At 62.8% G+C, this 11,597-nt stretch overlaps 2 protein-coding genes across 2 annotated transcripts; one reads left to right on the top strand and one right to left on the bottom strand.

The window, feature by feature from the left end:
* Positions 1–811: 811 nt before the first annotated feature.
* On the bottom strand, positions 812–4,551 carry TAP2 (transporter 2, ATP binding cassette subfamily B member). Its single transcript, XM_068663950.1, has 9 exons — positions 3,366–4,551; positions 3,142–3,272; positions 2,864–3,069; positions 2,316–2,513; positions 2,116–2,244; positions 1,646–2,008; positions 1,410–1,569; positions 1,207–1,343; positions 812–1,130 (listed from the first exon to the last, which is right to left on the bottom strand). The coding sequence occupies exons 1-9, from the start codon at positions 3,962–3,964 to the stop codon at positions 951–953; spliced, it is 2,103 nt and encodes a 700-aa protein (XP_068520051.1). The 5' UTR covers positions 3,965–4,551; the 3' UTR covers positions 812–950.
* Positions 4,552–4,775: 224 nt separating this feature from the next.
* Positions 4,776–10,739, top strand: TAP1 (transporter 1, ATP binding cassette subfamily B member). Its single transcript, XM_068663951.1, has 11 exons — positions 4,776–4,989; positions 5,614–5,716; positions 5,819–5,949; positions 6,046–6,251; positions 6,588–6,785; positions 7,321–7,449; positions 7,778–7,963; positions 8,455–8,628; positions 9,250–9,409; positions 9,484–9,620; positions 10,045–10,739. Exons 1-11 carry the CDS (start codon positions 4,899–4,901, stop codon positions 10,510–10,512), a joined length of 1,983 nt encoding a protein of 660 aa, XP_068520052.1. The 5' UTR covers positions 4,776–4,898; the 3' UTR covers positions 10,513–10,739.
* The last annotated feature ends 858 nt before the right edge of the window (positions 10,740–11,597 follow it).

Raw genomic sequence — 11,597 nt, 5'->3', positions numbered from 1 at the left:
ATGCAGAAAGAGCTCAACATAGTGAGTCTACACATCAGTACATGAGCGGCCTCTTCTGTCTGGGTGAATTCATTGTTTGCCAGGACTTGTCACAAGGATCGCAGAGGGGCTGGTGTTGGATGGGACCTCTTGAGGTCCCCTTGCCCCAAACCACTGTTCAGCACCACTGAAAGGCTGTTGCCCTGGACAAGTCCAGTGCACTTCTCAGTATCTCCTCTACTGGAGACTCCACGGCCCCTATGGACTCCCCTGAGCCTCCTCTGCTCCAGGCTGAGCAGGCCCAGCTCCCTCAGCCTCTCCTCCCAGGGGCGATGCTCCAGTCCCTGCAGCATCTTCAGGGCCTTCCCTTTACTCTCCTCAGTGTGGTCAGGTCTCTCTTGGACCAGGGAGCCCAGCACTGGGCCCAGAACCCCCTCTGTGGGTGCCTGACCACCCTCTTGGGCAAGAACCTTTTCTGAACAGCCAGCCTCAGCCTCCCCTATGGCAGCTCCGTGCCATTCCCTCAAGGCCCAGAGAGCAGAGACTGGTGCCTGTCCCTCCAATCCCCTCATCAAGAAGCTGTGGACCACCACGATGCCTCCCGTGTCTCCTCTGCTATGGGTTCAAGACGACAAGCACCTTCAGCCGCTCCTCACACGCCTTGCCCTGCAGAGCCTTCGCCGTCCTCGTAGCCCTCCCTTGGAGGCTCTCGCACAGTTTCACACTCTTCATCTGCTGTGGTGCCCACAGCTGCACGCAGTGCTTGAGGCGAGGCCTCACTAGCATAGAGCAGAGCTCCCCACATCCTGCCACAATCCAGCTCACTCCTCTCTGGAGTGTTTCCACTTTATTCCATACAAATCCTGGCACCAACAGAAGCAGCCCTCACCTCCCATCCTGCAGCCAGGACGGGAGCTGGTTGCTGCTCCCTGTGGCCTATTCCTGGGGGTTTTCAGCTGCCTCATGGGTTGTTAGCGCTGCAGCAGGCGGCTGTAGGGCCCACCACAGGCCGCGAGCTCAGCGGGTGTCCCCATCTCAGCCACGGTGCCATGCTCCAGCACCACAACGCGGTCAGCCTTCTCCAGCATCCGCGGGTGGTGGGTGATGAGCAGCACCGTCCGGTCCCCCCCACTCTGCACCCACTGCTGCAGCTGCAGGAGATGCCGGTGCCCATCAGCCTCTGCCATGGCGCTGGACCCCTTCTCCCAGGCACAGTCCACCACTCACCGCTACATCCCCATCCCCATCCAGAGCACTGGTGGCCTCGTCGAGGATGAGGACAGCGGGGCATCGCACCAAGGCCCGGGCAATGGCAACACGCTGCTTCTGCCCAGCCGAGAGCTGATCTCCTCTCTCCCCTACATCTGCAGGATGGGGACAGGGAGGTGACTGGGACAGACACCCAATTGCCCCTGCTCCCCAGTACTCACCAGTGTCAAAGCCTTGGTCCAGTGCAGAGATAAAGTCCAAGGCACCAGCAGCCTCTGCAGCTGCTATGATCTCCTCCTCCCTGCAGTCCTCCAGCCCATAGGCAATGTTGTCCCGGATGGAGCCAGAGAAGAGCACGGGCTCCTGCCCCACCAGTGCCACCTGCCCCGAGGCAGAGGCTGAGTCCGGGCACTGCTCAGCACATTTGTGCTGCACACCCTCCTGCAGCCACACTCACCTGGCGGTGTAGGTACCGGTGCTTGTAATCACGCAGTGGCACCCCATCCAGCAGCACCTCCCCAGCCGTGGGCTCATAGAAGCGCTGCAGCAGCCCAGCACAGGTGCTCTTCCCACTGCCATTCAGCCCTGCCAGTGCTGTCACCTCACCGGGGCGCAGCTCAAAGGAGACATCCTGCAGGACAAGGTGCTCGGGGCGCGTGGGGTAGGCAAAGGAGACGTGCTGGAAGGTGACGTGGCCTTGCAGTGTGGCAGGCTCTGAGGTGCCCCCAGTGCCCACAACCGGCTCACGGTCCAGGTAGTCGAAGATCTTGTGGGCAGCTGCCACATTGCTCAGCAGGTCGCCGTAGGCGTATGCCAGCGCCTGTGTGGGGCAGAGCTACTGGCACCAAGGATGGGGACACAGCAATGTGCTCATGGCAGGGACAGACGTGGGGATGTGCCTATGGGGGATGCACTGCCCGGCCTTACCTGCACACTGCTGCCGGCATTATTCTGGTAGAGGATGAAGGCGACGAGGCCACCAGCAGTGAGGGTCCCCTCACGGAGCTGCTGGTGGCCACAGTACAACACCAGTGCCTGCACGGCCAGCTGCAGTGCCTGCAGGGACAGGGGTGAGTGGGGATGTCCTTGTGCCAATAGGCACCTGGGTCCCCCCATGTCAGCCTCACCCGCCGGATGAGGAGGAAGATTGCCTTCTCCATGTCCCGCTGGTCCCGCAGCCCCAGCATCTTGGTCAGTGCCTGGCCGTACCGGCGCTCTTCCTCCTCCTCCCCAGCAAAGGCCCGCACTGTCTCAATGGAGGAGATGGCCTCCTGCACCACCATCCCAGTGCCAGCTGTTGCATCCAGCACGGCCTGCTGCAGCATCTGGGTAGGGCCAGTGGGCATCAGCACCCATGGGCACAGCTGAGTCCTCACCATTCCATCCCATCTCCATTCCTGCTCTCCTCTTGCCTGTTATCCCCTCCCCATGGTCACCATTCCCACAATCTTCATCCCCACGTTCCTGACCCTGTCATTCCCAGGTCCAAATCTCCTGTCCCATCCCTGTTATCCTCACCCTGCTCTCCTGTCCCAGCCATCTCTACCTCACATCCCATCCCCACCATGCCCATTTCTTGCTGTCCCCAACCTGCCACCCTCTTCCTGTTGTCCCCATCCAGTCATCCATCACCATCCCTGCTCTCCTGTTTCTCCTGTCCCATGTCCACCATCACCTGGTATCGGGCATTGTAGATCTTGCGCGCAACAATGGCAAGGGGAACCTCAAGCAGCGCCAGCAGGGTCAGGCGTGGTGAGAGCGCCAGCATGAAGGCACTGAGCCCCAGAACCTTCCCCAGGTTCCTCAGGGCAATGTTGGCACTGCCTGGAACCACCCTGCTCGCCAGTGGCACGTCAGTGGCCAGCCGGGAGGCCAGATCAGCTGCAAGGGTTGAACAAGGTCAGTGGGGGACACACCATGGGGACAGGGACAGGGAACCCCCCTGTTTTGTACCTGCTGTGGTCTGCTGGAAGAAGGCCAGATCCTGGTGTACCAGGCCAGAGAAGAGCCGGTCGCGGGTGCGCAGTGTGAGGCGAGCCATGATGAAGCTGAAGAGGCCCCCACGGCAGCCAGCAAACAGCGAACTGGGCAGAATGGGGGAACAGAGATATCCTGAAACCCATCAGGCACCATCCCAGGTGTGGACAGGGTCTGGGAGAGGAACTGGGGGTCCCTACCTGCTGGCAGAGGCGAGGCACACAAAGCCGATGGCAGTGGCAAAGGCAGTGGGGCCATCCCCATGACGGAGGACATCCAAGGCCTTCCCAGTGCAGTAGGGCACGGAGGTCTCACCCAATGCAGCCAGCACGAGGAAGAAGAAGGCTCCGCTGAGGAAGGGCCACTCAGGCCAGGCCAGGGCCAGCTGCCGGCGCAGGGCCGCCTGGTACTTGACCTCCTTGGTCCCCAGGGCCACCCCAGGTGCCAGGGAGGTCCAGGTGAGCAGGGCCAGCAAGACTGCCCCATAGGCCAATGCCAGCCAGGATGGTGTGGCCATGGCCAGCAGCACTGGTGGAGCCCCAGGCAGCTCCAGGCAGCCCCGCAGGGTAAGGAAGGTGGCAGGGGCCAGGCTCACCAGGGCTGCGGCTCCCCGGGGTCCTCCGGGGGCCAACAGCCTCCCAGCTCCCACCAGCACTGGTAGCCGCAGCCCAGCCTCCAGCCATGTGGCCACTAGACCCAGCTGGGCCAGTGCTGGGGCCAACTGGGCCAGTGCTGCCAGCACGACCAGGTCAGCCAGGAGCAGGACACAGGCCAGGCGCAAGGTGGGCAGCAACTCCATGGCTTGGGGGCTCTGAGGAGAGTTCAAGGCCCTACCCAGCAATCCCAGACCCTCTGCTGGTCACGTGGACCCTGCTGGGCTCCTTGAGGCACTCCCCAGGGAACACCAGTGCTCCCAGTGCAGACTCCTCAGCTCCCCTCGACCCTGTCTAGCACCCTGGGGCTCACACCAATGCTCCTGGCTTATCTCTGAGACCCTGCTGAGCTCCCTGGGACACCAGTGCTCCCAATAAATCCCCCAGTCCTGACCAGGACCCCCAAAGACCCTTCCCAGCACCCTAGAACATAACCCAGTACACCCAGTATGGCCCCCTAGTCTCGTCCTGGATCCCCAAACCTCTCAGGAACACACCTGTAACCCCCAGCGCAGCCCCCTTCACCTTTTTGAGACCCACCCCTGGCACACTGAGGACACACCAGCTCTCCCAGTCTTCCCAGTCCAGCCCCCCCTCACCAGCCCCGTGTTCCCCAGACCTGCTCGGCTCGGCTCAGCTTGGCCCGGCCGAGTCCAACCGCCCCCCCTGGCTCCCCCCAGCCTGCTCTGCCTCCCCCCGGGGCCCCCAGACCCACCCGGCCCCGGCCGCTCCCTCTATGCTCTGGCCCCGCCACCTTTCACTTTCATTTTCACAGCCCTTCTCCCCCGGCCCCGCCCCACTCCCGCCTCGCCACGCCTCTTTCACCCGTCGCCACTCCCCCCTCCGCCCCTTGCCACGCCCCCCTCCGCCCCTCGCCACGCCCCCCTCCCCGCCCCTCCGCAAGCTGCTCCGGCCCGATCTGCCCGACAACTGGTGACGCGCCGCAGGCATCAGCCAATGGCAGGCGGCGCCGGCGCCCATCCCGTCCCGGCGCTGGGTTTCATTTTCCGAGAAACGGGACCGGGACCGGCTCCGGGACCGGAGAGGGGCCGGGAGGGTCGCGGGCACTGACCGGGGACGATGGGCGCCGGCCGCCGCCTCCTGGAGTCGCTGCGCCCCGAGCGCTGGCGCTGCGCGGTGGTGGCGGCGCTGATGGGGGCCTCGTCGCTCGGTAGGGGAGGGGGGCAGCACACCCACTTTGGGGGGGCTGCATGAAATGTGGGGGGCCAGCCATAAATCGGGGGGGGGGAGCACACCTATCAGAGCAGCATTGATATTTGGAGGGGGCTGCATTGGAGTTGTACCCCAATGGGGAGTTGCATTGAGCTTTGGGGGGGCTGCACAAAATCTGGGGAGGGTCAGCAAGTGTGGGGGGGCAGCACTGTATAGGAGCAGCGTTGAGATTTGGGGGGAGCTTCATGAAATGTAGGGGGTTGCATGAAATGTAGGGGTTGCATGAAATGTGGGGGGTCAGCCACAAACCAGGGGGGGCAGCACCCCAATGGGGAGCAGCGTTGAGCTTTGGTGGGGGGCTGCACAAATTCGGGGGGGGGGGCAGCCACAGAATGGTGGGGGGAGAGAGCAACCCAATGGGGAGCAACACTGAGCTTTGGGGGGAGGCTGCATGAAATTTAGGGGGGTCAGGTTCAAACCAAGGGGACAGCACCCCAATGGGGAGCAACACTAAGCTTGGGGAGGGGGGGCTGCACAAAATCTGGGGGGCATCATTGGACCCCCCCTACCGTCCCCACTGCCCTGGGGGGGCCCCATCAACCTGACTGTGGTTTGGTGACAGGGGAGATGGCCATCCCCTACTACACGGGGCGCGCCAGTGACTGGGTGGCCCGCGAGGATGAGCTGGCGGCCATCTGGCCCATGGTGCTGCTGGGGCTGAGCAGGTATTTTGGGGAGGGGGACGTGCTGGTCAGGGAGCAGCACGGGGGTCTCCCTGATGCACACACACACACACACACACCCTCCTTGTGCCCTTCCCACCGCAGCGCCGTCACCGAGCTGGCCTGCGACATCGCCTTCGTGGGGACGCTGAGCCGCGTGCACGGCCACCTGCAGCGCCGCCTCTTTGGGGCTGTCCTCCGCGGGGACATCGCTGAGCTGCGGGACGAGGGGGCCGGTGAGCATGGGATTTAGGGTTGGGCCCAGTGGCGGGGTGGGGACAGGCACGGAGATGCTCAACCCCGCTGTCGTCCTTCGCCTTGTCCCCCTGCAGGAGATGTGGCAGCACGGGTGACAGGGGACGTGGAGGCCACCCGTGAGGCCCTGGGCGAGGCGCTGAGCCTGCTGCTGTGGTACCTGGCGCGGGGCATCTGCCTCTTCAGCACCATGGCCTGGCTGTCCCCGCGCATGGCCCTCGTCACCGCCCTGGTGCTGCCCTTCCTCCTGTTGCTGCCCAGGGCCATCGGCAGGCTCCAGCAGGTGAGAGGGGGCTGTGGGCCCGCTGTCACCTCCGTGTATCCGCTGCAATCCCCCTTTTATGTGTCCGTTGTCACCTCCATGTGCCCACCCTCTCTGGGCCTGTTGTCCCCACAACATGTGTGTTGTCCTCTCCATGTGCCTGCTGCCTCCTGCATGTGCCCAATGTCCCCTCCATTCACCCAACACCCTCTGCATGTCCCCACTGTCCCCTCCACTATGCCCACCATGTCCCTCCTGACGCCTCCCCGTGTCCACCATCTCCTCCATATGCCCTCTGCCCCCTCCCTGTACCCCATTCCCCACCTGCCAGCCCTGTGATGACATTGCTGTCCCCAGGGCCTGGCTCCAAAGGTGCAGAAGGCGCTGGCCCACGCCAGTGAGGTGGCAGTGGAGACCTTCCAGGCCATGGCCACCGTGCGCAGCTTCGCCAACGAGGACGGGGTGGCTGCGCGCTACCGCCAGTGCCTGCACCAGACCCACCAGCTGGAGAAGCAGGATGCGGTCCTCTACGCCGTCTCTGCCTGGACCAGTGGTGTACGGGATGCAGTGGCACAGTGGCTTGGGGTTGGGGGACAGGATGGGACATGGGTACACAATGGTATAGGGGTAGTGGGACATAGGGACACAATGGCATGGGGACTGCAGAACATGGGGACAGGATAAGAAGGGTCTGAGGGATATGACATGGGGCTGGGGGACATGGGGATGTGATGACGGAGCTGAGAGATGACGGTATAGGGCTAGGGGACATGGGGACATGATGGCATGGGGACACTGGGACATAGGATGTGACAGCACAGGGACATCAGGACATGGTGAGCATGATAGTGCAGGGGCTACAGGGAACAAGGGTGTGAACACAGGGAATGGGACAGCACAGAACCTCCAGGACATAGGGGACACAATGGCATGGGGAAACATGACAGTTCTGGGGCTCCAGGGCATGGGGGACATTGATGACACGAGGGAGGTGATAGAGCAGGGCTGGGAACTCAGTGTCCCTGCAGAGAGTTAGCCACGGCCCTGTGGGGAGGTGTTCCCTGGGGGTGACTCCTCATGGTGTCCCCAGTTCTCAGCGCTGGCCCTGAAGATGGGGATCCTCTACTACGGGGGACAGCTGGTGGCCGCAGGGACCATCAGTACCGGGGACCTCGTCACCTTCCTCCTCTACCAGTTGCAGTTCACTGATGTCGTGGAGGTGAGCCCAGGTGCCTTTGTCCCCATGTCCTCCCTGCTATGTCCCACAGCCAGTCCTCCTGTGTCCCCATGCCCACCCGTGTCCCCAGGCCCTCCCTCTGTCCCCATTTCTGTCCCTCTGTGACCCCCTGCTGTGTCCCTGTGCCCTCCCCACCATGTCCCCATATCACCCACTATGTCCCCTGTCACATCCCCATGCCAGTCCCCCTGTGTCCCTGCATCCTCTGAGCTCCTGTGTCCTCCACATCCCCATGCCCTCCTGGCCATGTCCCCATACCCATTCCCTCCAACCCCAAATGCTGTCACTCACATCCCTGAGCTGTCCCCAGGTCCTGCTCCGCTACTACCCCACTCTGACGAAGGCTGTGGGCTCCTCGGAGAAGATCTTTGAGTTCCTGGACCGGGAGCCACAGGTCGCACCCTCGGGGACACTAGCACCGAGTGACCTGCGGGGCCACCTCCAGCTTGAGGACGTCTGGTTCTCCTACCCTGGGCGCCAGGAGCCTGTCCTCAAGGTGGACACGGGGACACAGCAAGGGGACACAGAGACGCGATGGCAGAGCGTGGCAGGCGTGGGGACATGATAAAGGAGACATAGGGACATGATGGGAGAGTGTGGCATGAGGGGACACGGCAGGGGGACACAGGGACATAATGGGAGAGCGTGGCAGGCGTGGTGACATGGTAGGGGGACACAAAGTGACATGGCATGGGGACATGGTGGGGAGGGTGTGGGAACGTGGCAAGGGGACACAGGGACACAGTGGGGCAGTGTGGCATAGGGACACATAGGACAGTGTGGGGACATGGCAGAGGGACACAAGGATGTGCAGGGAAGGCATGGGGACAGGGTATACAGGGCCATGGCAGGGACATGGCATTGTCACCACAGATGTGGCAGGGAGGGCGGCGGGGGGACACAGGGAGGGGATGGGGCAAGTGGGACACAGCAGGGAGGGTGTGGGGACATGGGGTCATGGAGGTGCAAATGGCCACGTCCCCCCAGGGTGTGTCCCTGGAGCTGCGCCCCGGGGAGGTGCTGGCACTGATGGGGCCCCCAGGCGCGGGGAAGAGCACCCTGGTGTCCCTGCTGCTGCGCCTGCACCAGCCCACGGCCGGGCGCCTGCTCTTGGACGGCCATCCCCTCAGCGCCTACCGCCACTCCTACCTGTGCCACCGGGTGAGTTGCTTTCCTGCGCCCTGTCACCAGACTTTGTCCTCTTCTGTGGCCCCAGTTGTCCCCGTGGGGTCACCAGAGGATGTCTTCGTGCCTCCCCCAGCCATCCCTCCTGGGGTCACTGGCTGTCCCCCCGCACCCCTTCCCCTCGCCACTTGGTCCCCAGCCATGTCCCCAGATGTCCCTGCCCACCCCCACTGTGTCCCCCGATGACCCTGCCACGTCCCCAGCCACCCCCACCATGTCCCCAGCTGTCCCAATAATGTCCTCCATGGCCACCCCTACTGTATCACCAGCCATCCCTGCTATGTTGCCACTCATTCTCATTATGTCCTCAGATGTTCCTGACATGTCCCTAGCCATCCCCACCATGTCCCCTCTATGTTCCCGCTGTGTCCCCCATTAGTTCCCTGCTGTGTCCCCCATCAGGTCCCCACCATGTCCCCTGCTATCCCCACTATCTCCCCCTTTGCGTCATTGCCACGTCCCCGCCATATCCTCAGCCATCCCCACTATGTCCACAGCTGTCCCCATCGTGTCCCCCGCCCCCGGCCACCCCTCCCATGTCACCAGCTGTGGTACCACTCATTCCCACCACATCCCCGGCTGTCCCCTCCATTGCAGGTGGCCACCGTCCCCCAGGAGCCGGTGCTCTTTGCCCGCTCACTCCACGCCAACATCGCCTACGGGCCAGAGAGCTGGAGCCGGGCGCAGGTGACAGCGGCAGCCCGCCGGGTGGGCGCCCACAATTTCATCACCCGCCTGCCCCGAGGCTATGACACAGGTAGAGTGTTCCCCCCTATCCCTGTCCCATCCAGGGTCCCCGTGTCTTCTCCCCTGACCCCTCTGTCCCTGCAGAGGTGGGTGAGCTTGGGGGGCAGCTCTCCGGGGGACAGCGGCAAGGGGTGGCCATCGCCCGTGCCCTGGTGCGGGACCCTCACATCCTTGTCCTTGACGAGCCCACCAGTGCCCTGGATGCTGAGTGCCAGCAGCAGGTGGGGCGCGTCCCTATGTCCCCTCAGTCCCCATTCCTAACAGCACTCCTGTCCCCGGGCATCCCTTTGGGTTTCCATTCCCACTGTCCCGTTGTCCCTGGTTTCTGTGTTCCCTTTGTCCCCACTCCTGGTGTCTCCTGGGTCCTTTTTGTTCCCACTCCTCATGTCCCCTGGTCCCTGGGTTCCCTTTGTCCCCACTCCTGGTGTCCCCTGGTGCCCTGCTCCCCCATCTCCTGGGTCCCCACATGTTCCTTCTGCAGTCCCCTTGGTCCTTGCTCCCAAAGCCCCTGGGGTCCCTAATCTCCACATCCCCTGGGTCCCCAGTCTCCATGCCTCCTGGGTCCTCACTCTCGGCGTCCCCTCAGTCCTGAAGTGGGGTTGGGGACATCACATGCATCTCCGCTGACCGCATCTCCTGCCGCAGGTGGAGCGGGAGCTCTTCGAGGACAGCGGGACCAGGCGCACGGTGCTGCTGGTGACAGGGCAGGTGGCCCTGGCAGCACGGGCACACCAGGTGGCCCTGATGGAGGGGGGGCAGGTACGCGAGCAGGGCCCCCCCAGCAATCTGCTGCGCCCCGGCAGCTGCTACTGGCACCTGCTGCAGGATGGGGGACACCAGGGGACATTGGGGGATGGGGACAAGGGCACAGGGAGTGGGGATGAGGGGCAGCAGGAGCCAGGGATGAGGACGGTACAAGCCAGAATGGAGACATCAGGGGATGGGGAGCTGGGCAGCACTGAGCAGACAAGGAGCTGGGATGGGGACACTGGGAGCCAGGATGGTGACACTGAGAGCTGGGATGGTGACACAAGGGCCAGGGATGGGGACACCAAGGGCAGAGGTATAGGTGGGGACACTACTATCCCTTGGGATGGAGACACCAGGAGCTAGGATGGGGACACCAAGGGCAGAGATGGGGACCCAAGGAGCAGTGACAAGGGACCATGAGACATGGGCACCAAGCCAGACAATGCTGCAGTGTCCCTGCTGCATGGCCGTGACCAGGGCAGCCACTGGATGAACTGGGGTATCACCGGGTGCCACTGGGTGCCATCAAGGTTGGCGGCCGGCAGGGACGGCCATGTGACACAGAGCGTTAATAAATCTTTGTGTTTGTACCTGGGATGTGCTGGGGACTCTGGGGGGGGGGGGGGGAGGAAGGAGCACAGTCATGGGTACTGGGTCCTAGGGGTGCCACCCCCCCAGTGGCACACATTGGGAAGGGGCTGGTGGTCACTGGTGTGTGCCCCAGTAAGCCAGGCAGTGTTTTGGGGGCAGGGAGGAAGGGGGCATACTGGAGCACTGGTGTGTGTTCTAGGGCACTGGGAAGGGTCTTAGGGATCATGGGTGGGTCTGGGGGCTGTATTGGGAGCACTGGTAGCTACTGGTTTGTGACTGAGGTAGGATTTCAGGGATCCAGACTGGTTGCTCAAAGCTGTGCTCAAAATAGTTCTTCCTTTGGGTTACTCAATAGGGCTCACAAGCTGACTATAGCCTGGAACGCATGTTCTTCAGAAACCCACAACACCCCAAAAAGCTTGTGTTCTGGGCAGCTGGTGGGAACATAGCTGTCACCTTATTGGCCACATCCATAGTGGCGTGGTGACATCCATCCTGCCATTTGACTCCCCCATCACTTGGTCTCCTGTGCAGATCCTTTGACTGTGCTTTTTTTTTTTTTTTTTTTTTTTTTTTGACTGCCCTTTTTCTGTGGCACTGGTTTGGATGCAGCGCCCCATCCGGCACCGCTCCCTATGCTTGGTACTTCCCTTGACCTTGACATGCTTCTCGGGGCCCGGGTTCTGACTCCTGTGCAGACCCTCATCCCCTTCCTGCCCGTGAGCCTTTAATCCATTACCCAGGAACACTGTAGGGGTTGGTGGCACTATTGGTGATGGGGGCAGATGCCTCCTTCTGCTTTGAGCTGAGACGAGGGTCCATCCCCTTTTCTCATTGGTGGTCGAGTCCTCTGTCCT

This window comes from Anas acuta, chromosome 31 (assembly GCF_963932015.1).
Source record: "Anas acuta chromosome 31, bAnaAcu1.1, whole genome shotgun sequence".
NCBI lineage: Eukaryota > Metazoa > Chordata > Aves > Anseriformes > Anatidae > Anas > Anas acuta.
The sequence above is the reverse complement of the archived record's forward strand: the minus strand, read 5'-3'. Positions and strand labels throughout refer to the sequence as shown.